A 25,572-nucleotide genomic window follows, 5' to 3' on the forward strand; every position below is an offset into this window, starting at 1 on the left:
GGGGGGACCCCCCCCCAAAAAAAAGGGGGGTGTGTCACACTCATGTGTCCATGGGGGGACTCTGGGGACAGGGTGACCCTCCCACCCCCATAGGGACCCCAGGGATGGGGGGGACATTCGTTCTCTGGGGTGACCCCAGGGATTTAGGGCCCCCCCCTGTGGGTGGGGGGGGTCCCCAGTTGCCCCCCCCCCCTCGTACCCTCCAGGCTGTCCTCATGGTGCAGGTTGAAGCCCTCGTAGGAATCCCAGCGCACGGCGGGGTCCCCCACGCTGTAGTCGACGGTGACGGAGGGGTGACTGCGCAGGGGGTCCCAACCTGGGGGGGGTGACACGGGGGGGGTCGTGGGTGCTCAGCAGAGGGGTGTCGGGCCAAGGGAGGGGGTCCCCCTTCCCACCCCCTCACCTTTAATCTTTTCGGGCCCGGAGGAGAAGACAAACTCGACGCTGGCTCCGAAGGGGAAACGCTCGTCTGGCGGGGGGGGGACACACCGGGGGGGGGGATTTGGGGGGGCAGCGGGGCACAGCCCAGCCTCCCCCCCCCATTCCCTGCACCCCCCAAATCCCTCCCTGCCCCCCCTGCTCCTTCCACCCTCCTGCTCGCCCCCCCCGCCCCAGGGCCCTGCAGCACCCTGGGACCCCCCAAAACCCCTCGACCCCCCCCCCCAGGACCCCCCCCCGGCCCCCCCACCTCGCCAGGCTTCGTCCAGCTCCTCTTTGGAGAAGGCGAGCTGGGAGCCGTGCACGGTGCAGGTGTGGAACTGCACCCGAAAAACCACCTCACGCCCGGGACCGCGGCTCTGCCTGTGGTAGCATTTCACCTGGGGGGGGGGGGGGGCACAGCGTGAGCGCACACGCGTGTGCAAGGCTCGGCGTGTGCACGCACAACGTGGACTCCCACCCCCCCCCCCCGCCACCAGGCAGGCCTGCACGGGCAGCACCCCGCAACCGTGCATGGCCCCCCCCCCGCTCCGTCCAGCACCCTTTGCACGCACCCCTTGCACGCGCACAGCCTTGCACGCACCCCTGTTGCACGTGCCCCCCCCTTACGTTTACCCCTGGCACGTGCACTCCTTGCACGCATCCCTCGCGTCTGAATCTTCTGTACGTGCACGCCTTGCATGCACCCTTTGCACAGGCAGCCCTTGCACACGCACCCTTTGCACATGCCCTTGCACGCATCCCATTACGTGTGCACCCCTTGCACATGCGCCCCTTGCGCACACACCCTTGCACACATCCTTTTACATGTGCACCCCTTGCACGTACCCCCCTTGCACACATGCACCTTGCACGCCCTCCCTTTGTGCAGGCACCCCTTGCACAGACACCCTTGCACACGCACCCCTTGCACAAATGCCATTACGTGTGCACCCCTTGCACACCCCCCCTTTCCCCAGGCACCCCTTGCACACGTGCACCTCGCACGCCTCTCTTTACATGTGCACCCCTTGCATGTGCGCCCCTTGCACACGCACCCCTTTACATGTGCACCTCTTGCCTGCACCCCTTGCACACGCGTCCCTTGCACACGTGCCCCTTGCCCACTCACCCCTTTGCCCAGGCACCCCTTGCACATGCGCCCCTTGCACACGCACCCCTCGCACGCACCCCTTTACCTGTGTACCTCTTATATGCACCCCTTGCACACGCATCCCTTGCACACGTGCACCTTGCCCACTCACCCCTTTGCCCAGGCACCCCTCGCACACATCCCTTTACGTGTGCACCCCTTGCACGTGCGCCCCTTGCACACGCACCCCTTTACATGTGCACCTCTTGCCTGCACCCCTTGCACACGCATCCCTCGCACGCGTGCACCTTGCCCACGCACCCCTTTCCCCAGGCACCCCTTGCACACGCGTCCCTTGCACACATCCCTTTACGTGTGCCCCCCTTGCACGTGTGCCCCTTGCACACGCACCCCTTTACGTGTGCACGTCTTGCCTGCTCTCCTTGCACACGCGTCCCTCGCACACGTGCCCCTTGCCCAGGCACCCCTTGCACACACCCCCCTTGCACACGTGTCCCTTGCACGAGCGTCCCTTGCACGCTCACCATCACGTCCCCCTTGAGCAGCAGGGCGGGCTCCAGGGTGATGCAGAGGCTCTGGGGGCCGGGGCCGGAGGTGCTGCTGGGGGGGGGGCGGATTTTGGGGGGGTGGGTGAGGACCGGGACCCCCCCACCAGGCCCGGGGGGGGTGGTGGCGGTGGGGGGGACACACACTCACTAGACCCCCGAGGTGTAGACGAGCTGCAGGGACTGGTAGATCTTCAGGAAGGGCTGGCAGCCTGCAAAGCAGGGGGGGACACGAGTGTCAGTGTGGGGGGGTCCTGCTGGGGGGGGTGGGGGGGGGTCCCTGGCCACCCCACTGACCGTGGCCGGGCTGGAAGTGGGGCAGGGTGGGCAGCAGGACGTGGTGCAGGAAGAGGGGGCTGCTGTTCAGCTTGATGCTCCCCGAGAGCAGCCCGCTGAACGACTCGATGTACCTGCGGCACCCACACCTCGGCACCCGCGGCACCCACGGCGCCCACGGCACCCACAGTGTCCACGGCATCCACAGTGCCCACGGCACCCGCGGCACCCAGCACCCACAGGTCCCAACACCCACGGCACCCACAGCACCCACGGCTCCCAGCACCCACGGCTCCCAGCACCCACAGGACCCACAGCACCCACGGCACCCACGGCACCTGGCACCCACGGCATCCAGCACCCACGGGTCCCAGCACCCATGGCACCCACGGCACCCACGGCACCCAGCACCCGGCACCCATGGCTCCCAGCACCCACAGGACCCACAGCATCCACAGCACCCACGGCTCCCAGCACCCACAGGACCCACAGTGCCCACAGCCCACAGCTCCCACCGCACCCACAGCACCTAGAGCTCCCAGCGCCCACAGCACCCAGCACCCACAGGACCCACAGCATCCACGGCTCCCGGCATCCACAGCACCCACAGCACCCACAGTACCCAATGCCCACAGAACCCACAGCACCCACAGCACCCAGCATCCACAGCACCCACAGCACCCACAGGACCCACAGCGCCCACGGCGCTCAGCACCCATAGCACACAGCACCCACAGCACCCAGCACCCACAGCTCCCAGCACCCCAACACCCCCAGCTCCCCGCGCCCCCCAGCACCCTGCACCCCCAGCACCCTGCACCCCAACAGCCCCATCACACCACACACTGCACCCCCAGCACCCCAACAACCCCAGCACCCTGCACCCAGCACCCCTACACTCCCAGCACCCCTGCACCCCCAGCACCCTGCACCCCACCAGCTCCCCCAGCACCCCACCAGCACCCTTAGCCCCCCCCAGCACCCTTAGCCCCCCCCAGCACCGTGCTCCCCCAGCACCCCAGGAGCCCCAGCACCCCCCACCACCAGCACCCAGCACCCTGACCCAGGCAGGGAGTTGGGGACGTGGCCCCCCCAGCCCCCCCTGTCACCCCAATTCCTGCAAGCCCCCCTGACCCCCCCGGCCCCCCACCTTTTCTGGGAAGGCTGCAGGGCGGCCGCCACCTTCTCCTCGCAGAATTTCCTCATGGTGAGGGTGCTCAGGGCCTGGTCGGCGCTGGGGGGGTGTGTGTCAGGGTCCCACGGCCCCCCCCCCCCCATATCCACCCCCCCCCGACCCCCAACCCACCCTGGGTCCCCCATATCCCCCTCTGCCCCCCCATATGTCCTTCTGCCCCCCCCCCGTCCTTCTGCCCCCCCGTTCCCCTCCCAGCCCCCCCATACCCCCCACCCCCATTGACCCTGCACCCCCAGCCCCTCTCCCACCCCCCCATCACCCCCAGCCCCCCCATACCTGGCCGAGACCTTGCTGTAGTGCATGTAGGCTGCCACGATGACGCCTGTCTTGCCCTTACTGCCCTGGGGGGGGGATTGGGGGTGTCAGGGCCCCCCCACTCCCCCAGCCTCCCCCTGCCCCCTCAGGACAGCCCCTGAACCCCAGTACCTTCCAGTGCCCCCCCCCCAGTACCCCTGTGCCCACCTAGCACCCTCCCAGCATCTCCTGTCCCCCCCCCAGCATCTCCTGTGCCCCCCAGCATTTCCTGTGCCCCCCCCAGCACCCCCAAACACCCCAGCCCCCCCCTTCCCCTCATGGCCCCCCATCTCCCATAGCCCCTCATGCCCCCCCCCCCAGGCCTCCAGTTCCTCATGGCCCCCCCCAGCCCCCCAGTTCCTCCCATAGCCCCCCCAGCCCCTTATAGCCCCCCCATAGCCCCAGTACCTTCCAGTGCCCCCCCCCAGTACCCCTGTGCCCACCTAGCGCCCTCCCAGCATCTCCTGTGTCCCCCCCCAGCACCCCCAAACACCGCAGCCCCCCCCTTCCCCTCATGGCCCCCCATCTCCCATAGCCCCTCATGGCCCCCCCAGCCCTCCAGTTCCTCCCATAGCCCCCCCAGCCCCTTATAGCCCCCCCATAGCCCCCCCACCTTGCAGTGCAGCACTGCGACGTGCTGGGGGTGGGCCCGCAGCCAGCCCTCCATCGCCTTGCAGATGGAGCAGAGTTTGTCCAAGGGGGGGGCGTGCAGGTCCGGCCACCCAAAATCCTGCACCTGGGGGGGGGGGGGGGGGGGAGCACCGTCAGCACCCCCACATCCACCTGGGACCGCCCCCCCCAGGAGCCCCTTCTCACTTTGGGGTTGAGGCGGGTGATGTCCCGGCGCTTCTCCGACAGGTTGAAGAGCTGTGGGGTGGGGGGGTGTGGGGGGTCAGGGGAAACTGAGGCACGGCCCCAGCTCTGCTGGACCCTGCACCCAGAGCACCCAGGAGGGGGTGTCTGGGGGTCCCAGCCCCACAGCTGGCAGCCCCCGCTGTCCTGCCCCTGGGGACCCCCATGTCCCACCCTTGGTGACCCCAGCGTCCCGTCCCCATCCTGTCCCCAGGGACCCCACGTCCTGCCCCCCGGGGACCCTGGTGTCCCGGTCCCACGAATCCCAGTGTCCTGCCCCTGGGGACCCCCAGTGTCCCGTCCTCACCCTGCCCCCGGGGACCCTGGGGTCCTGGTCCCACGCTGTCCCCAGGACCCCACGTCCTGCCCCAACCCTGTCCCGGGGACCAGTGTCCCGGCCCCATCCTGTCCCTGGGGACCCCGCTGTCCTGTCCCCATGGACCCCCCTGTCCCATCCCCATCCTGCCCTTGGGGACCCCAGTGTCCCGTCCCCACAGACCAGTGTCCTCCTCCCACGGACCCCAGTGTCCTGCTCCTTTCCTGTCCCTGAGGACCCCCCTGTCCTGTCCCCATCTTGTCCCCATGCACCCCCCTGTCCTGTCCCCACGGAGCGCAGTGTCCTGTCCCCATCCTGTCCCCAAGGACCCCGGTGTCCCGTCCCCACGGACCAGAGTGCTGGTCCCATGGACCCCAGTATCCCGCTCCCCATCCTGTCCCTGGGGACCCCGCTGTCCCATCCCCATGCACCCCACTGTCCCGTCCCCATCCTGCCCTTGGAGACCCCAATGTCCTGCCCCCACGGACCCCAATGTCCCATCCCCATCTTGTCCCCATGGACGCCACTGTCCCGTCCCCATCCTGCCCTTGGGGATCCCAGTGTCCCGTCCCCACAGACCACTGTCCTGCTCCCACGGACCCCAGTATCCTGCTCCCCATCCTGTCCCCGGGGACCCCCCTGTCCTGTCCCCATCTTGTCCCCATGCACCCCACTGTCCCGTCCCCACGGAGCGCAGTGTCCTGTCCCCATCCTGCCCTTGGGGACCCCAATGTCCTGCCCCCACGGACCCCAATGTCCCATCCCCATCTTGTCCCCATGGACCCCACTGTCCTGTCCCCATGGACCCCACTGTCCCGTCCCCATTCTGCCCTTGGGGACCCCAGTGTCCCGTCCCCACAGACCAGTATCCCGCTCCCCATCCTGTCCCTGGGGACCCCACTGTCCCGTCCCCATCCTGCCCTTGGAGACCCCAATGTCCTGCCCCCACGGACCCCAATGTCCCATCCCCATCTTGTCCCCATGGATCCCACTGTTCCGTCCCCATCCTGCCCTTGGGGACCCCAATGTCCTGCCCCCATGGACCCCAATGTCCCACCCCCATCTTGTCCCCATGCACCCCCCTGTCCTGTCCCCACGGAGCACAGCATCCTGTCCCCATCCAAGGACCCCGGTGTCCCATCCCCACGGACCAGAGTCCTGCTCCCATGGACCCCAGTATCCCGCTCCCCATCCTGTCCCTGGGGACCCCAATGTCCCACCCCCATCTTGTCCCCATGCACCCCACTGTCCCGTCCCCATCCTGCCCTTGGAGACCCCAATGTCCTGCCCCCACGGACCCCAATGTCCCATCCCCATCTTGTCCCCACGCACCCCACTGTCCCGTCCCCATCCTGCCCTTGGGGACCCCCCCGCCCTGTCCCCACGGCCCAGCACCTTGTCCCCATCCTGCCCCCCCCAGACCCTACTATCCTTCCCCTCTCCCGCTCTGGGAGACCCCAACGTCCCCGTCCGTCGGTCCGTCCGTCCGGGGGTCCCGCACCGTGTACTTGTCGCGGTGGCGGGAGGTCAGCATGTGGGCCACCTCCCGCAGGTGCCGCCGGTACCGACCCTCGTCCAGCCCCCCCGGGAAGCGGAGGCAGATGATGCGCTCGGTCACGTAGGTCAGGTCGAAGTCGAACTGACGCTCCATCACCTGCTCCAGGCTGAAGCTCCTGGCCGAGGGGGGGTGGGGGGGTCACGGGGGGGGGGGCGCCCTGCTTGCACCCCCGGGGCCACGGCACCCACCCCACACCCACCCGGGTGATGGCACCCAGCTCGGGGCCGTGGCACCCAGTGGAGTGTCCCTTGCGCTCCGTGCAGCCCCCCCTTGCAAACCCATGCCCCCCCCAGCACCCCATATCCCCCAGTCTCCACCCCATAGCCCCCTTGTTCCCCCCCCAGCATCCCATAATCCCCATGGTTCCCCCCCCCAGCACCCCATAGCCCCCTGGTCTCCCCCACCCCATAGCACCCCATATCCCCCCCAGGCTCCACCCCATAACCCCCTAACTCCTCCCCCAGCACCCCATAGCCCCCAGTCCGCACCCCATAACCCCCTGGTTCCCCCCCCAGCACCCCATAACCCCCTAACTCCCCCCCCAGCACCCCATATCCCCCAGTCTCCACCCCATAGCACCCCATAACCCCCTGGTTCCCCCCCATATCCCCCCAGTCTCCACCCCATAGCACCCCATAACCCCCTGGTTCCCCCCCCAGCACCCCATAACCCCCTAACTCCCCCCCCAGCACCCCATATCCCCCAGTCTCCACCCCACAGCCCCCTTGTTCCCCCCCCAGCATCCCATAATCCCCCTGGTTCCCCCCCCCAGCACCCCATAACCCCCTAACATCCCCCCCCAGCACCCCACAACCCCTGGGTTCCCCCCCCCCCCATACCTGGGCAGGGTGTTCCTCTGCCGGGTGCTATTGAGGGACTTGGTGGAGCCCTGGAGGGGGCACGGGGGGGGGGTCACGGGTGGGTGGCTCCCGTCTCCCACCGTGGGGGGGGTCACAGGATGGGGCCAGGGGACTCACCAGGTGCTCGCTGCGTCGCACGGGGGCCGTGTTCCTCCTCTGGGGGGGCAGAGCGGGCTGTGGGGGGAGCGTGGGGGGGCCCGGTCCCCGCCGTGGGGTGCGGGGCCCTGCCTCAGTTTCCCTTTTCCCACCCGCTGCCGGGGGGACGCGGGGGGACCCCCGCGCCGGGATTGGCCCCCCAGCACTTACCAGCTCGGGGGGGGGCAGAGCTTGGCAAGGTGATGGCACCTGTAAGGGGGTGAGGAGTGTGGGGGGGTCACCCCGGCCCCACACCCCAAATGGGACCCATAGGAGGAGCCCAGGGCAGGACCCAGCCCCACAGAGGGACCCCCAGCCCCATAGCAGGACCCCAGCCCCATAGAGGGTCCCCAGCAGGACCCCAGCCCCATGCCCAGGGCAGGACCCAGCCCCGTAGAGGGACCTCATCCCCATAGAGGGTCCCCAGCCCCATAGCGGGACCCCAGCCCCATATCCCCAGTGGGAGCCAGGATCAGGACCCTGAATGGGGGACCCCAGCCCCATAGAGGGTCCCCAGCAGGACCCCAGCCCCATGCGCAGGGCAGGACCTAGCCCCATAGAGGGTCCCCAGCCCCATAGCGGGACCCCAGCCCCATAGCCTGGAGCAGGGAGCCTATAGCAGGACCCTATAGGGGGTCCCCAACCCTACAGAGGGACACCACCACCCCCCCCAGCGGGACCCCCTCCCTCCCCGCCGCCTCTGCCCCCCCCCATGTTGTTCTTGGCGTCGGTGCCCGGCCGGGACAGAGGCTCCGATTGACGGTGGCTGGGGCGGGGAGGGGGGGGGGTCGGGGGGGGGCCGGGGCTAAATATAGCTCGGGCAGCACAGGGGGGCCTTTCACGGGGTCCTGCCTCAGTTTCCCCTCGAGCAAGAGACAACCCCCCCTCCCCCCCCCCCCCAAATCTTCCTGGCTCCCCCAACCACGGGGGAAACTGAGGCACGGGTTGTTTTAAATCTGGGGGAACCATGCTGGGGGGGGGCAGCAGTCGTGTGTCCCTCCCCCATATTGGTCCCATGGGGGGGGCAGGACTGTTCCCACCCCCCATATTGGTCCCATGAGGACCCTGCGCTTTACGGGGAGGGGGGGGACACGGACACACACACGGGGGGGGACACTGCTCCGTCCCAGGACCCTGCTGCTCCCTCCGGCTGCCCTGCCCGGGCGGACACTGACCCCCCCGGCCCCCCCCCCGGGTCCGTTGTTCCCCCCCCCCGCTGTGTCCGTCCCTCTGTCCGGCGGTTTGTCCAGCTGCAGCCCTGGGCTGCCGGCCAAGGCCAGAATTGCACAACGGCGGGGGGGGGGCCACGGGGGAGGGCGATGTGACCCCCCCCTCCAACCCAGAGCATCCTGCTGGGGGGGGGACAGGGGGGCTGTGTGTCCCCCCACCCCCCAATTCTTGGGGACCAGGAGGAGACAGTGGGGGAGGGGGGCTGTTGCCCCCCCCCGGCCCCCCCCCGTACCTTGGCTTCGCATCTCTTGTGGCTGGTGATCTTGCATACTGCGGGGGGGGACACACACAAAAGAGACGTCAGGACCCCCCCAGACCAAACCAGTCCAGGCCACCAGCATTCCCAGTAAAACCCCCCACTTCCCCCAGCATTCCCAGTACCCCCCCACTGCCCCCAGCATCCCCCCCAGCACCCCCCCAGCACCCCCCCCAACATCCCCCCTAATCCCTCCTCCACCTTCCCCCCCCGCCAGCACCCACCCACTCCAGCTCCCCCCCCCCCCAGCACCCTTCCCCCCCCGTGGGTCCGGGAGGGGGCACGGGGGGGTCACCTCTGCAGAGGAGGCCCTGGGGGCCGAGGGGCTCCCGGCAGGCAGCGCAGACCCCCCCCCGGCGGAACGCCTTCTCTCGGAAGCTGTGGGGTGTGGGGGGCTGCCGGGGCTGTGGGGGGGGGGTGTGTGTGTGTCACGAGTGGGTGTGGGGATGGGCACGGGGGTGCAGGGACCCGTGCCCCCCCCCCGCCCTACACCCCCCCGCAGCGCCCCACGGAGGGAAACTGAGGCACGGACACCCCCCCACCCCTTCCATGGGAGGGGGCTGAGCCGGGGGGGGGGCCGTGGGTGCCAACCGCGTGGGCTGCTCCACGCCCGGCTGTCCCCTGTGTCCCCCCCCCGTGTCCCCTGTGTGCCCCCCATGTCCTGCTCCATGTGTCCCCCCGTGTCCCCCCGTGTCCCCCCCCATGTCCCCCCCCGTATCCTGCTCACCGTGTCCCCCCGTGTCCCCCCCCCCGTGTCTCCTGCGTGTCCTCCCTCCTGTCCCCCCCTCCCTGTGTCCTGGTCCCCGTGTCCCCCCCCGGTGTCCCCCCGTGTCGTGGTCCCCGTGTCCCCCCCTGTCTGCCCCCCCCGTGTTCCCCCCCGGTGTCCCCCCCGTGTCCTGGTCCCGTGTTGTGGTCCCGTGTCCCCCCCGTGTCCCCCCCCGGTGTCCCCCCGTGTCCTGGTCCCGTGTCCCCCCCTGTCTCCCCCCCACCCTGTGTCGTGGTCCCCGTGTCCCCCCCTGTCTGCCCCCCCCGTGTCGTGGTCCCGTGTCCCCCCCGGTCTCCCCCCCCCCGTGTCCTGGTCCCCGTGTCGTCGTCCCCGGTGTCCCCCCCGTGTTGTGGTCCCGTGTCCCCCCCGTCTCCCCCCCACCCCGTGTCCTGGTCCCCGTGTCCCCCCCTGTCTCCCCCCCCGTGTCCCCCCCCGGTGTCCCCCCGTGTCGTGGTCCCGTGTCCCCCCCTGTCTCCCCCCCGTGTGTCCCCCCCCGTGTCCCCCCCCCGCGGGACACCGTGTCCCACCGCAGGAAACGGGGCCGGGACCAGCCCAGGAAACGGGCCCCGGGGGCGGGGGGGGGGGGCCCTACCCCCCCACCGGTTCCCACGAGTGGGGGGGGGCAGCGTGGGAGAGTTGTGGGGGGGGGCGCAGCGTGGGAAAAAAGGGGGAGAGTGGGAAAAGGGGGGGGGGCAGCGCCGGGGTGGGGGGGTGGCGTGGGAAAACGGGGGGAGCGGGGGAAAAGAGATGGGGGAAAGTGGGGGGGACAGTGGGGGGGGCAGGGATACACGACCCCCCCCCGGGACCCCCCCCCCCCGGCCCTACCGTGTCGGTGCCGTCGCGGCGGCCGATCGCCCGCAGCAGCGTCCCCACCGCGCCGGGGGGCTTCATGGGGGTGGGATTGGGCGGGGGGGTGTCGTGGGGTGGTGGTGGGGGGGGGGGGTCGTGGAGACCCGTGGGGGGGTCGGCAGCGGCTCCGGGAACGAGTCCGGGAACGACGAGGATGGGCCGGGCCCGCCCCGGCTTCCGCGCACAGAAAGAGCCGCTTCCCGTGGGGGGGGGGGGACACGGACACGGGGGGGGACACACACACGGGGGGACACACACGGACACCCGGGGGGAGCCGCCGGAGAGAGAGCGGGCCGAGTCATGACACACGGGGGGGTGCCGCTGCCTCAGTTTCCCCTTTTCCCCCCCCGTTGGGAAAACACGGGGGACCCCCCCCCCAAAAAAAAAAAAAAAAAGCGACCCCCCCCCCCCCCGCCCCCCCTCGCCCCGTACCTTCATGGCGCTGGGATAAACCCCCCCCGGTGCTCCCGGTGCTCCCGGTCCCGGAGTGGCGAAGCGCTGCCCCCCCCCCCCCCCCGCCTCCTCCCCATCCTCCTCCTCCTCCTCCTCCTCCTCCTCCTCCTGCCCCCCCCCCCAGGACCGTTGGCCTGTTAACCCCTGCGGGCCCCCCCCGGGCAGGAAGGGGTTAATGGGACCCGGTTAAAGCACGGGGTGACCCCCCCCCGGACACCGCTGGGGGGGAGGGGGGAAGCTGGGACCCCCCACCCATGGGCGCTGCCGCCCTGGGGGGGGGGGCTGGGACACAAGGGGTTAATGGGGAGGGGGTCAGTTGGCCTGGGGGGGGGCTATAGGGGCCGGGGGGGTGGGAATTTGGGGTGCAAGGGTGTAATTTGGGGTCCCCGGGGCAGCATTTGGGGTGCGGGGGGGGTCAGGGTGCAGGGGGGGGCTGTTGGGGTGCAGGGGGGGGTCAGGGTGCGGGGGGGGTTGTTGGGGTGCAGAGGGGGGGATTTAGGGTGCAAGGGGGGGTCCTGGGGTGCAGACCCCAGCCTCGCAGGGGGGGGTCCCCGCAGCCACTTTGGGGGTGCCCCGGGGCTGCCCCCCCCCCAAAGGACTGAGCCCCCCCCCCTCCCCACCCAGGCACCCATCACCGCAGCCTTGGGGCTGCAGCCCCCCCCCCCCCCGAAGTCCCTCGGTCACCCCAGGGAGAGAAAATTGGGGACCCCCCCCCAAGAACACACCTTTGGGGTGCCGGGGGGGTGCGAGCAGCAGGATCGGGCCCAGCACCGGCCGCCCCCCCCCCGGCCCATGGGCTCCGGCCACCTCCGGGTTCCTTTTCCCCTTTTCCAGCTTTTTTTTTTGTTGTTTTTTTTTTAACTTCAAATCTTGGAAACGGCCGTAAAAAAAAAATAACAACAAAACCACCAACTCCTCCCCCGCCGGGGGGGGGGGAACACACACATTGGGTGGGGTGGGGGGGGCTGCAGGGCCCCCCAAAATGGGGATGTGTCCACTTTGGGACCCCCCCACCCTCCAGGGACCCCCCCCCAGCCCCAGATGGTACCTTGGGGGGGGGGGGGGGCGTCACCCCAAGATTCAGCCATGGGTGGGACCCCCCCCCTCCAGGGACAACCCCCTGGGGCTGGTCAGGGCGGGGGGGTCCTGTGGTCCTCTGAGCCCCCCCCCCAGCACCAAGGACCCCAAAAAAACCAGGGAGATATTGGGGTGCAGGGGAAACCAGAAGACAGCCCCAGCCCTTGGGGTCCCCCCCAAAGCCCCCCCCCCAACTCACTCCCCCACTGGGGACAGGAGGGGGGGGCACCCACAGCCAGATTTGGCCCCCACAGCGTTGCTGCCGGCCAAGCCAGGGAGCGGAGACAGAGCCCCCATTGTGGGGTCGGGTTTGGGTTTTCCTGCGTGGGGGGGGGGCCCTGGGGGGGGGCTAAAGGCCCCAGGGAGGGTTTCCAGGATTTCCAGCCAGGAAAGGCAGCGGTGAAGAGGAAGATGGTGGCGATGAAGGCACCTTCATCGCTTCGATGGGTTCGTCGCTGCAGAAAGGGCTCCTGGGGGGGGGGGGCCCCCGGGGGGGTCCTGGGGTTCCCAAAGCTGGGGTCCCCTAGGGATGGGGGGGGGGGGCACCCAGCTGGTGTGGGGATGGCACCAAAGCCACCAGCAGTGCCAGGCTGGCGGGGGGGGGCGGTTTGCCACAGCCCTGGTGTCAGCCCAGGGCTGGGGGGGGCCCTTCCCCAGGGATTGGGGGGGGGCAGAAGGATTTTGGGGTGGGGGTGGGTGGGTGTACCCCCCCAGTGGAGCACGCTGTCCCCTCCCCAGCCCCTCACCTTCAACCAGCTCCAATAAACCCACCCTCACCACGAGGTGCTGGGGGCAGAGCCCCCCCAGATAAAAGGGGGGACAGGGAGGGGAAAGGAGGTGAGTTTGGGGACTCCCCCCCCCCCCCCCGTGGAAGTGTCACGGTGAAGGGATCGACGCGATCGCCCCCCCCCAGCCTGGGGATGGGAAGACTGCTAAAAGAGAAAAAAATGGAGCGGGGGGGTCACAGGTTTATCCCACTGTGGGTGGTCTGGGGCAGCTTGTGCCTGAAAAAGGGGGTACACGGGGGGGTGAAGAGGGGGGGTAACACTTGTGATGGAGGAGGAGGAGGAAGAGGAAGGTGTCCCAGGGGATGCCAGTGCCTTCCAGGAACCGACTGCAGGTGTGGGGCATGGAGCCCCCTCTGGCACCCGCAGCCCCCCCCTGGTGAAGACAAATCCCAGGCCAGATCCGGGTGCCCAAATCAGTGGAGCCCTACCTTCAGGTTTATTGAGGGGGGGGCCTGGCAAAAACTCCAGGGAGGAAGGCCACAGCTCTTCCTCAGCCACCCAACACACCGGGCTCCGTCCTGCACTGCCTCCGAAAAAAAAAACCCAAACCCCAAAAAACTCTCGCTCCTCCCTGCTCCGGTTCCTTCGGCTGCAGCAGCACATGGGGGTTTGGTTTTGGGGTTTGGTTGGGTTTTTTTTTTTTATTTAAAAAGCTTAAGAAAGGTCTCCAGGAGATGGTGAGTTTTAGGTTTTATTTCTGTCTTGTCTGGATAGAGGTTTGGTTTTTTAATTCTCCAAATGATCCCACGGCGGCGGCTGGTTGGGAGACGGCGCAAGGGCCCGGAGGTTTTATTCGGCGCATTCTTCATCGTCGCCATCATCTTCGCCATCTACTGACAGAGCAGCGTACTTGCTGGCATGGCTGAACTGCGGGCAGGGAGGGGGGGGGAGCCCCGTTACGCACAAGCGAAGCTGCTCACACCTCCCTCGCCTTAGCACGTGCAGAAAAAACCCCAAAGCGGACCCAAAAAAACCCAAAGCGGACCCAAAAAAAAAAAACCCCAAACCAGGACACGAGGGGAGCCAACTCCAGCACCGCTGGGAGCCCGATCCAGGTCTCGAATCCCACCCCGAGGGCCCAGCACTCCCCCCCCAGGTGCTTACGGAGGGGGGGTTCTCGTCAAGTTTCTTTGGCTCAGATGCAGGTCGCGAGTCGTGATCCTTCCTGCTCTCTTTCCTGCAAGAGCCAGAGGCCGGTTAGTCGGAGACCAGATCCAAACCCCGACCCCATGGTGCCCAGAGGGCGGGCAGGGGATGGCGACGCGGCGATTCCCAAACCGGGGGGGCAACACGGCGACCCCTCCGGAGCCCGACAGCTGCTGCGGGGAGAGCCCGGGGTCACCCACCTATCTGAATCTCCAGGGCCACGGCTGGAGCTCCCGCTTCGGACCTTGGAACCGCTCTCCCGTCCCCCATCAGGTTTGTTCTCATCTCCTGGGGGGGGAGAAGAAAAAGGCCGTGAGGTCTCGCAGGCAGCCCCCCACCACATGACGGCCGCTGGAGGGTGTTGGGACCACTCCTTCGGCCGGGCTCTGCGCCCCTTCCCCACAAGGGGGACGGTTTTGGGAGCTGCGTTTGCAGAGATTCGAGTTGCGAAGCGGCAGCTCCTCCAGCCGGGAGCGGTTCGCATTGGGTGAAACCCCAGTCTCACCTTTCCTGTGGGCGTTCTTCGGGGGTGCCCCATCTTCCAAGGGCAGGCCTGGTGCCGTCTGGCTGCCGCTGTGGAGAGAAAAATAAAAAAAAAAAAAAAGATGATGATGATGAACAAGATCAAGACCTTGAGAAGATGATCCCAATGCCATGGAGCAGGGAGAGCTGTTTACTGCCTGGGGAGACAGAATCTGATCCCTGGATCTGGATCTCCCACCCTCCTGGCAGGGGGCAAATCCGGAGGGCAAAGGCCCTGGACATCCCCCCCCCAGTCCCCGGCATGGCACCAACCTCGTAGGAGAGTGCTGCTCCGAATCTGAGCTCTGCGAGCGGGCAGGGGGGTTGCTGCTCCGCTTCACCCAGGCGTTCTCCTTGGGCGGTGGCGCCGGCATCACCTTCAGGGGCTGCTTCTCCTCCTTCGGCTTGGAGCTGGGAGAAGGGGCATCATCCTCTTTGGTGAACGTCTCGTTCTCCAAAGACTTCTCGCTCTCCCTCCTTCGCGTGGCTGCAGGGGAGACACGAACGAACGTAGGGTCACAGGCTAAGCTGCAAGAGGGGGGACGAGCGACAAGCCGGGGCCCCCACAGCTCTCTACTTACTCCTGCCCGTCGGGCCGGTTCCCACAGAGGTGCCAGGGGGCCCCGAGTTGCCGGTCTGCGAGGACTCGCTCCCCGTCCGCGATCGCTCCTGGTTCTCTTCGCTTCGCCAGCTGGGATGCCTGTGCGGGAGGGGAAAGAGGGCTGATCGGGGTGCTCGGCGAGGGAAGAGGATTAGTGAGTGGGTTTAGAGCACCCCGAGGAGCGCTATCAGCACTGCTGCCAAGAGGAAAGGTCAAGGGGGAAGAGAGGGCCACTGCCAGTGTGACTTTGTGCTCCTCGGGCTGTCCGAGGGGCCACGCCGCAGCCTGGACATCCCCCAGGTGCCAGGCTGGCACCGGCCAAGGTTTTAAGCCCAACAGCCCACTGCTGCCAGGCAGCCCGAAGGCCCTGCCCCAGCCTCCTCCGGCCCCAGCCCACCTCTCTCGGGGTCGTCTTTCTATCCTCTTATCATCCTCCAGCTGGCGTTGCAGCTTCTCTTGCTCCTTCTGCAGCCGCTCTTCCACCTCCCGCTCCCTGGCAGCCGTGTCCACCGGTTTGGCCCCCCCAAAGATGGAGGCAGCCCGGCTGGACTGGGGCGCAGGGGCCACGGAGGTCTCCTCCTCCTTGGGTGCACTCCGGGGCTTCAGATTCAGCTTCGGCCTCTGGGTGGGACCTGGGAAGGAGCAGAGACACCTCGAGCGAGCACGGATCCCACCCCGAACGAGCATGGATCCCTCCCCAAGCTGCTCTCAGCGCGGATCCCACCCCAACAAAGCCGTTACCTCTGTCCTCGCGGCGGAAATCATCCCGGCCGTAATCGTCCCGGGAGTTCCACCTATCCATCCGGTCATCCCGCCGGTCATAGCGGTCTTCGTAGCGGTCACCACAGCCTCGGTAGTCATCATCCCGGCGATACCCGCTGCCAAAGGCCCTCCTGCCGCTGCCTATCCTGGAATCGTAGCCTGCAGGAGTAAAGGAAACCCTTCCCGGTGAGTCCTGATCCCTCCCTGGCCGGCGGGGCACAGAGCAGGAAGCCTTCCTGCAGGCCAGCGTCTTCTTCACCCAAGGACCTTAAAATCTGGGCCAGACCGGGGCTCTGGTAAGGACCAGGGCAAGGCCAGGGATCAAAAGTTGCCTGGAGAGGGAGAGCAACGGCTCATCATCCCACACGCCTTCCCCAGGTATGGGAGGGGAACCAGGCCATGCTGGGCAGCTCGTCTGCCGTGGCAGAGTCTCACCCTCACCCTCTCCGCCCTGGCAATCCCTCAGGACCATCCTACCTCGGTCATAGTCTCTGCTGCGGTCATCGTAGCGATCCCTGCCCCCAAAGCCACGGTCCATATCCCTCCGCGGACCATCACGATACCGATCATCGTAGCGATCCCGATACCCTGGAGGCAGGAGAAGGGGGGTCCGGCGTGAGCGGGGCACATCCTTCTACCCCGAACGCTCAGGTGACAGACACCAGCAAGGATTTTCCTGCGCTCGTTACTGTGGCAGAGTCACAAATCCCTTTGGGAAGTGGGAAAACCTCACGACCGTTCTCAGGACGGGAGACGGCACTGACCCACTTGCCCTTACAATAACCTAGCTGGGGAATGAGCTCTGGGTGGCCGCCCTGTCACCGTCTGATCACAGACAGGGCAGAAAAAAGCACACCTGGATGTCCAGGTAACGCAGAGTTTCAGGGAAAACAACAGAAAGGAGGAAAAACTATCCATATGGAAAGACGTGGCAGATTCAGCTCTGGGCTACAGATGCAGGGGAATCAACCACCAAGTCCTGTGGGAAATCTGCTGGCCCAAGGGAGAAGCAGAGGGAAGCCACAGCCCAACTCCTTTGTCCTTGTTCAGATCGCCTCAGCCACCCTTCCAGGACAGCAACGGAAGGATCACACGTATTTTCCTGCCAACTCACTGTCTCCGAAGCTGTCGTCACCCCTGCGGGGCGGGTAATCATCAAAGCTATCGGTGGTGGCAGGACGGGCCCTCCAGTCACTCTCGAACCTCTCGGAGTCACGGAAGCGATCCCGATCTCTGCCAAAGCAGCGATCGTCCCGATCTGCCAGAGAAGGGAAGGCAATTTCAGCTCCCAGGGATGAGAGCAGCTGTCAGCGGCGAACCGAGCGGGAGCACAGCCCAGCCTCTCCGAGTTCACTGCTCTCTATCAGCAGGAGACACCGACGCTTTGAAAAGCCCTTGGCTGAGGCAATTAGCGCGGCAGGGACAGTATGGGGGCGTGGGAGGAACCAACGCAGCGTTATTAGATAAGTGCCGGCAGGCAAAACATCTGGAGCGGGGCTCAGACCTGGTGGTCTGCGTCGTGACGACAGCGATTTGTCCCTCCTTAGCATGGCTCACCACCAACCCGGCACAAGACGTGGTTACCGAGACAGGCGACGGGAAGATCAAGAGGCAGCAGATACTCACCTTTATCCTGAGCTTGATCAGCAACATCCACTCGTATTCTTCTGTTCCCTAGAGACTGAAAACGACAGCGAGAAGTCAGCCCTGCGGCCTGCAGACGTTCAGAGGGGCGAGAGGAGCTGATCCCGGGATGATGCCTGAGCACAGAACAGGCAGCCTGTGCCACATGGGGCTCCTCCCGGGACCCTGATGGCCTTAAAAAGCACTTTCTTCCCCATTTAAGTCTCTCGCAAGCAGGGACAGCCATCATTCTACAAGGTGGAACCTCTTAATGCATCTCTAGCACCCAGGGCTGCCCAGGAACGCACCGGATCTGACTGGGGACAGGGTGTTCGGGGGCTGGCATGCACCAGCCCTGCTCCGTTGGGGACTGGGACTCACCTCTTCATTGAGGCTCAGGGCCTGGAACAAGGACTCTATGTCTTCAAACTCAGCATAACCAAAACCTTTCAACCTCTCCGGATTGGTAGGCTCTCGCGGCAAACGCACAGCACTTATCTGCAGAGAGAAGAGGAAAGCTCTCGTTAGGACTCTTGCTCCCCGATGTTAATACGACGGGCAAGGAATGAGATATCCGAGACCGCAACTCATGACTCTCAAGGGACGGAATGAATAAATCCTCTTGGTGACAAGCAGGGACACTCAACTCCCCCTTCAAACGCACCACAGGTTCCCACTAAAAGCGCCTCCGACGCTTGTTTGGAGGGAGGAATTTGGCACGGGCAAGAGGTTTCCAGCTGCAGATCTCCAGTAGCTGCAGCTGGAACTGATCCGCAGGGCCAGGAGAGCTCTGCTCAGCGGGTGATAGCTGCCCCGTGCCCCACGAACGAGGCTCCAACCCCGTGGCCACCGGCTCCTCGAGCCAGCAGGAGCCATCCCTTTGCCTCCCACCCGCTTTCAGAGCTCGGCCCAGGCTCCTGAGAAAAAACCCTGTTGAGTTTTGGACCTGTTCAACCGAGACCCTCCGTGTTCAACACGAGCCCTCTGGCTGCAGGGACAGCTTGCTGGCTTTGCCAGTTTATATCCACCGCGTGTTCTATGTACACCTCCGGTGAGGACTCGGAGCCTTCGGCATCGCCTCCAGGCTCCCTCCGACCTCCCCCTGCACTAACACCTTCCACAACCTCTCCTTGCCAGACTGAGGTTCCCAAATCGTGGCGGCTCCCAGGTGACTCCCTGCTCAGAGCCCCGGGAAGCGGCAGCAGCCTGCGGAGCTCACGATGTGCCAGCAAAAGGGGAAGGCGCAAACTGCCTTCAGCCGAGCCGCATGGGACCAGCGCCGGGAGAGGCTGGGAAGGGAGAATGAGCGACGGATGGGAAGCAAGTGACTTCTGCAGGGGGTGAGGGCCACCATCGGGCTCTGCTTCTTGCTCTCCTGCGTAGCACTGACCCCTCTGCCTAGATTTGGCCGGGGCTGCAGCCTCTCAGCTCCCTCCTCCTCCTCTACGGGAGCTGCACCCACGCTATTACTCTCCGAGGAGGAGCGGATGCTGCCTCAGCGGGTGCGAGAGGTTAGAAAAACAAGCTGAAAATAAAAGATCAAGGTAAGCAGCGTGGCTCTGCCCACAAGGAGCGATCTGCTGCCATCAGCACAGCTCGCTGTCGCGCGGGGAATGCCGGACTCCAGCTGCATTTCCCAGGCTGACCTTCCGGGAGGGAAGCGGCCATTTCCCATCGCCGCTTGCTGTCCCGCCTTCGCTCTCCCCGCCTCCTCCCTGAATAACCCAAGGGCTCCAACGTTCTTAAAGCGGGGAAAAAAATAATATTGTCATGGCAGTCGCAGGCTCCCCAGGAGCGTCTCCTGTTCTCAGCCACGGGGCAGGACATCTCCTGAGCGAGCTCCGGCTGGGAAACCCCTTGAGAGGGCCAGACTCAGCACAAGCCGAAGCGCAGCCCAGCAGCAAAGTCCATGGCACCCCCGTGAAATTGTATTTAAGAAAGGGCAGAAAATGCCAGATGGGCAGAGGAGGAGGGGAAAAGAAGAGTGAGAAACAGCAGAAGGAAGGCCAAGTTCATCGTCAGCAGCGCTCCAGGTGCTGGAGCAGGTAATAGCAAGTCTATTTTAATTAGTAATAAATTTCCTTTTCCCCAAATCGAGTCTAATTTGCCTGTGACTAATTGGTAAGTGATCTCCTTGCCTTTATTTTGACCCACAAACTTTCTCATCCTATTTCCTCCCCCTGTCTCACTGAGGGGGAGCAAGTGAGCAGCTGGGTGGGCATTTGGCACCAGCTGTGCACCCTAAATCACCCCGAGATCCAGCCCAACCTCCTCTCTTTGCCCGGTTCAGCAGGAGAAGCACCAGCCACCTGCTTTAAAAGGGTTCTCGCTCCGTCACTGTCGTGGCTGAAACAGCAGGAACGCCTGTTTGCTTGCTGGCAGTCAAGCGACTCACCTGAGATTAAGCAATCCGACAGCCACGGCCGTCTGGAAACCGCCCCTCACAGCCAGCTCCGGACACAGACATACCTGCAGGAGCCGGGAGCTGCCTCAGCTGATCCGCAGCGAAGCAGGAACCAACACACGGAGCCAGCAGAGCGCAAACGGGGATTGCAGCCTCCAAAAATCACGGTCTTTACGGCCCATGTTACCCCCAGCACTGCCCTGCCCCGCCGCCCAGACTGGGCTCTGAGCTGTTACTCACATTGAGTCCTCTGAAGAAGTCCTTGATGGATTCTTCCGTCACGTCGTAGGGCAGGTTTCCCAGAAAGGCGGTGTAGGGGGGGGATTTCGGGAGGCGGCTTCTGTCTATGTTGGGTTCCCGAGCAGCCCGCGGGGCGGTGGGCAGGATGGAGCGGTCGATCGGAGGGGCCCGGTACACGTCATCATCGTTACTGTGCCAAGTGGTGGAAACTAAAGAGAGAAATTTGGCAAATCACCCAAAAACCCCACCCAACTAGGGACCAGTTACTGCCAACGCCATGGTCCTCGCCGCAGGGTGCCAAGAGCGGCCTTACTGCTGAGGAGCTGCACGTTAAAGCCCTGAAATTCATCCCGCCGAGCTCTTTGACCCAGCACAAAAGCAGCTGCCCCAAAGGCACCAGCAGCCCCCAAGGAGAAACCGAGGCAGGCTAGAACGGCAAAGGAGAGCTGCCATTTAGTCCCGCGACCCGTTTAATAAAGCACTAAGCCTTCCTGGGATTAATTCCTGTCTGAATTACAGCCCGTCTCGTGGAAAAATACCGTGGCTCGATATTAATATTTTCAGAGGGAAAAATGCCTTGCCGCTGCCGAGCTGGAGGTCACCGCGCTCACCGGTGAACTCCCAGGCTTTGGTGAATCTGCACACCCTCTGCCCGCTCTGCTCTGGCGCTGCTGCTGGCCAACAGAAAGCTCTTTATCCCATTTCTATTCCCGGTGTCGGTGCAAATCCCCCTCCCCTTCACCAGACCGCGTGTCTCGGTCCTAGTGAGAACTCGGTTTGCCCTCCGAGCCCTAATTACCCCCCAGAAAAGAAACAACCAGCAAATTTCACAACGTTTGGGCGTGTTGTTCTGGGTCACTGGCTGTTCCGAGCGTACGGCCAAACCTGGCCCTGCGGTTACCAACACTTCCCGTGCGGTCCCCCCACTCCTCCACCCCACAGCGGTGTAAGAAGGGGAAGGATCGGACAAACTGCCTCCGCATCCCTCACAGCCCAGAAGCAGAGCGCTTCTTTCTTGAACGCCACAGAATTCTGGTATCGGCGTTCTACCGATCTGCGAGCTGGGCAAGGACAGTACCGTCGCCTTCCAGGTCGTCTGTCTCATCGGCCCAGCTGACGGGTTTGGGGATGTAGGTCGGGCCGCCGCCGCCGCCACCATCCTCTGCCAGAAAGTCCGTCAGAGTGAGGGTCTTGCCCTTCTTGTTCTTCTTCTTAGCTGTTGGGGAGAGAAAAGAGAGGAGGGGGGGAGTGAGTGACGCCCAGGACCAGCCTGGTTTCGGAAGGGAGGGGAAGGAGGAGCAGTCCGGGCGATGGAGACGCAACACGAGCCATCGAGGCACCAGCCACCCCATCCCAGTTCATGTTCTATTCCCAAAGGGATGACAGCCACAAATTCAGCACAGCCGAGAATCAAGGCTCCTACCGCTCGAAGCACGCTCACGCTTCACGTTCTGAGGGTCAGCCGTACCCACAAACCTCCCTGGGGGCTCTTTATTTTGGGGGAGGAGGCGGCGGCAGAGGGAGAAGCCATCCCACTTCCACCCCGGCCACATGCAAGAGACACGTTGGAGCACAGCACGGCGATCCCGCAGCCGCTGGGATCCCTCCGGAGCCAGAAGCCGGCCGGCCTTGCCGACATCTTAACGAATCTCCCAGCTTCTCCGGCTCGGGGATTTTTATTTGGCTCTGCCGGAGCTGCGAGCGGCCGCAGTGTTTATTTGTCAAGGCTTCGCTGTCTCCTGACGAAGCCGGGCGTCGCGACAGGCTGCGACACCTCCCAGCAGCGCCAGGGAAGCCAGGCTATTTTTAGGAAGGCGGGTTATGATGCAGTTTGCAAAATTCAGCAGGTTTTTTTTTTTTTTTTTTTGCTTGCGGAAGGAATTGCTGCCCCCCTGCGGCACCGGCGGCCGGAGCAGCGACCGATGGCACCTTTACCTGCAAAAACATTTCCTGGCAGAGCACCGGGGGCTCAGACACCCCCAGTGACTTGGGGGACCCCCCTCCCCAAGGTTTTTAAGCTGCACTTCAGCCCTCACCTCCCCCGGAGAAAGAAAAGCTGGGCTGCTTCAAGAGATACTAGAGTGACAGCAATGCGAAAGCACTAATTGCCTTTGAAAACACGCGTTCTTATCTTTGTTAAAAAGAAATAATAAACTTTGGGACTGCCGGACTTCACGCAGATTATCTCTTATGAGGCTCCTGGCTGGGGAGTGTGATAATTAACCATGGAAGCGTCACAGCAGCCTTAACAAAGATAAGAATGACAGACGCGGGAGTTTCACAGGCTACTCGTTTGCCGTCTCTAATTAGCCAAAGCTCGCCTGCTGCTGCTCAGAGCTGAGGGATCGCTCGCCCAACGGCGCTTAAAATGGTTTCTTCCACAGAAATCCCCGCACCAGCATCGATGTAACAACCACCAGCATTTTCCAGCAGGGAAAGAAGAGGGCGAGAGGCTCCAGGCATGGACCACCTGCCCGTGTGCGACGCCAGGCCCCTGTCCTGCTTCCCGGCCCCACCGAATCCTCGTTTTTGGCGTCCTGCTCTTCTCCTTTGGTCTCAGCCCGGGTTTTTTAGGGCAGCGTGAAACCGTACCCCTCTCTTTCATCCAGGCGCTGGGCAGATGGAGCCATCCTGCCCTCCTGAGCTCCCTCCCAGCACCTTTGACACCACCGGGAGCTCCTGGCTCCCACCAGCGAGCCAGGACCGATGCTCTGGCCGTTCCCCAACGCTCTGGCCAGACCTTCGTTCCCAACGTCCATCAAGACCCCAGAAGGGATGGAGAGAAGAGCTGAGCCTAAAACCGACCCTCTACCCTGCAGGTTGGCGGCACCACATCCAGTCCCACTCCCACCCTTCCCCTCCCTGCAACCACCGGAGCTGCCTGGGCTGTGCCCGCACCGGTCAAGGGAGAGTTCTCGGGGCCAGGAGGGAACCCGACGGCAGCTCGGACCCTTATTTTTAGCCCACCCCGCACATCCATTCCCCCAGGCTCAGGGGTCTCCGTCCCCCATCACCGTCTCCTTGAGCCCGCAGCCTCCCCAGGCAGCCATCGCTCCTCGCCGACGTCTCCGGGCCGGCTCGGGTCCTCCAGCTGCGCTCCATCCCTGTGGCCAGCCCACGGCTCCGCTCCAGGTGATTTCGGTAAAGCCGTGACAGCTGAGCGACACGGAACGGCACCGGTGACAACGGGGAGACACGCGGCGGCCGCTCACCCCAGAGATAGACCTCGGCAGCGCTGGGTTCCCTCCTCGCATCTCCGGCCGCTTCCCGATCCCACAGGAATCCCAGCCTCGGCTTTGAGGCTGGGGGTGACTGGAAACGCTTCCCCCAGGAGCCCAAACAGACACGGAGCCACCCTGGGGGGGGGGGTGTCACCCCATGACACCCACACCTCTCACCCCCTGCCAAGCTCCATGCTGGTGCCGGTACCAGCAAAATGGTTTCTGACCCCCCTGGGAGAGCAAGCAGCACCCCGAGGACCCTGCCCAGAGAGGGGTCCCATCCTGACCTGGGGGGGGTGTGATGCCTTCCAGCCCCCCAGCGCTGTACCTGGGAGGGTGACGAGCTCCCGGCGCTGCTCAGGGGTCTTGCCAACCCCCAGTGGCCCCCCCCCCGGGCTTTCACCGCCAGCCACAAATGTCTCTAGGCCAACCCCCCCACCAAATTTTGCTGTTTTTTGGGGGGATGGCAAGTCTTTCTGATCTACCCGCTGGCAAAGGCCAGAGGCCGTAAATCCGGCCAGGCCTTTGGAGCGACTCGAGCTGCGTTTGCCAAGGGGAAAACTCATGGAAAGATGACGTCAGCGCCGGATAAAAACGCTGGGAGAGCAGCGGTGACCGCTGGGAAAAAAAAAAAAAAAAAAAAAAACCACGAAGGAGGAACGTTCTCCTGCCGGAGCCGAGCGCCGTTCCCGGGGAACCGGGAGACCACCCGGCACGTCCCACCGATGTCAGATCCGCTGCCGAGCGGCCGCCGGCCTCTTCCGAAAACCGTCCGCCCCAGTTTTGCTCCGGCCACGTCGAAGGGGTCACCGGGGCCGGGGAAGGAGCCCGTCGGCGCGGAGCAGCGTCTGTCGCAGGATGATGGCGCGGCTCTGCCCGCCGACACCGCAGCGGGGGGGGTGTAAAAAAAACAACCCCAACAACCCCCCACCCGGGCAGAAAACGCCCCTTCCCGCTGGTTTTCACCCCGCTGAGGGGTGGCTGAGCCCCCCCCGTGGCTGGTCCCTGGGCTGGGATGGGGGGGGGGTCCACGGTCACCCTGTGCCAGGCTGGGGGGGGGTTTCTTTTCCCTGGGGAGGCACCGGGGGGGGGTGGTCCTCGGCCATCACGAAGGCGGTGGGGGCTTCTCCGCCTCGAGTTAAGGCTGGGGGGGGGGGGGTAGGGGTAGGGATTTGAGGGGGGGTAGGGATTTGAGGGGGGGGTGTTTACTGCATTGCCCCCCCCCACAGGCTCCAAATGGCACCGAGAAAAGGCGGGGGGGGGGACACACACGACCGGTCCCTGCTTTGGGGCTGCGGGGGGGGGGGGGATAAAGGCTGGGGGGGGGGGGGGAATAAAGGCTGAGGGGGGGGAATAAAGGCTGGGGGGGACGACGAGCTGCCGCTGCGGCCCGGCCACCATTTTACCGGGAACAACGGGGGGGGGGGGGGGGGGGGGGGGGGCACGGCGGAGGGGGGGGGGGGCGCTCCAGCCCACCCCGGCCCAGCAAAGTGCGACCAAGGCCCTGGGGGGGGGAAGCAACGGGTCCCGGGGGGGGTCTGAGGTACCGGTACCACCATTACTCTCCCCCGCCCGGTACCGGCCGCGTGCGCGCCCGCACCCCACGTGGGTCCCGCCCCTCCCCGCTCCGCGCCTGCGCAATGAGACGCGGCCGAAGGTTCTATTTGCCCCCCCCTTTCCCCCCCCGCCCGTCAATCACCGCCGGCGGCGCGCGCCCCCCCGCCAATAGGAAGGGCGGGCGGGGGCAGCGGCCGCGCGCGCCGGCCCGGGGAGGGGGAGGGGAAGGGGGGGGGAAGGAGGAAAACGGGGGGGGAGGGGGGGGTCTAATTTCGCCGCCCGCCTCCCCCCCACCCCCCCCACCGCCTCGGGGAGCGGCAGCGCCCGACACGGTCCGGGGGGGCCCATCGGGACCGGGACCGGCCCCCCCCCCCCCTCCTCCCCGCCGGGCTCCGCCGCCGCGCAGCGCTCACCTGAGGCGGCCATGTTGGGAAGAGGCAGAGAAGGCAAAGGACCCGGATGGCGCCGTCACGTGACGAGGAGCGCCACGCCCCCCGCCGGGGGCGCGGTCCCGG

At 65.6% G+C, this 25,572-nt stretch overlaps 2 protein-coding genes across 3 annotated transcripts in view; both read right to left on the reverse strand.

The window, feature by feature from the left end:
* The window catches only part of TNS2 (tensin 2), a 33,815-nt gene extending 23,083 nt beyond the window's left edge, over positions 1–10,732 (reverse strand). The window contains 17 exon segments of the mRNA XM_069806045.1: positions 200–316; positions 404–469; positions 689–818; positions 2,056–2,131; positions 2,228–2,288; positions 2,374–2,486; positions 3,503–3,586; positions 3,824–3,888; positions 4,455–4,577; positions 4,658–4,708; positions 6,511–6,682; positions 7,407–7,456; positions 7,545–7,583; positions 7,734–7,772; positions 9,025–9,062; positions 9,344–9,452; positions 10,640–10,732. Coding sequence (XP_069662146.1) covers positions 200–316; positions 404–469; positions 689–818; positions 2,056–2,131; positions 2,228–2,288; positions 2,374–2,486; positions 3,503–3,586; positions 3,824–3,888; positions 4,455–4,577; positions 4,658–4,708; positions 6,511–6,682; positions 7,407–7,456; positions 7,545–7,583; positions 7,734–7,772; positions 9,025–9,062; positions 9,344–9,452; positions 10,640–10,705 — 1,399 coding nt within the window. The 5' untranslated portion in view covers positions 10,706–10,732.
* Positions 10,733–13,659: 2,927 nt separating this feature from the next.
* On the reverse strand, positions 13,660–25,556 carry EIF4B (eukaryotic translation initiation factor 4B). Of its 2 annotated transcripts, none has more exons than XM_069806048.1 (15): positions 25,471–25,556; positions 21,358–21,495; positions 20,280–20,488; positions 18,017–18,133; positions 17,639–17,693; positions 17,127–17,270; positions 16,490–16,600; positions 15,992–16,171; positions 15,648–15,882; positions 15,231–15,349; positions 14,923–15,136; positions 14,633–14,697; positions 14,328–14,415; positions 14,086–14,158; positions 13,660–13,848 (listed from the first exon to the last, which is right to left on the reverse strand). In XM_069806048.1, the coding sequence occupies exons 1-15, from the start codon at positions 25,481–25,483 to the stop codon at positions 13,771–13,773; spliced, it is 1,839 nt and encodes a 612-aa protein (XP_069662149.1). In that variant the 5' UTR covers positions 25,484–25,556; the 3' UTR covers positions 13,660–13,770. The 2 variants fall into 2 exon arrangements, with proteins under 2 accessions (XP_069662149.1, XP_069662148.1); XM_069806047.1 differs by having other exon boundaries at positions 14,633–14,700.
* Between the last annotated feature and the right edge of the window lie 16 nt (positions 25,557–25,572).

This window comes from Haliaeetus albicilla, chromosome 18 (genome assembly GCF_947461875.1).
Source record: "Haliaeetus albicilla chromosome 18, bHalAlb1.1, whole genome shotgun sequence".
Classification (NCBI taxonomy): Eukaryota; Metazoa; Chordata; class Aves; order Accipitriformes; family Accipitridae; genus Haliaeetus; species Haliaeetus albicilla.

Excerpts from the sequence above, each read along its gene's own strand:
- EIF4B (XM_069806047.1), bottom strand. Across the intron at positions 20,489-21,357 it reads AGACGACCTGGAAGGCGACG|TTTCCACCACTTGGCACAGT; the intron begins GTACTGTCCTTG and ends TTCTCTCTTTAG. Across the intron at positions 15,883-15,991 it reads TTTCCGCCGCGAGGACAGAG|GTCCCACCCAGAGGCCGAAG; the intron begins GTAACGGCTTTG and ends GCTCCTTCCCAG.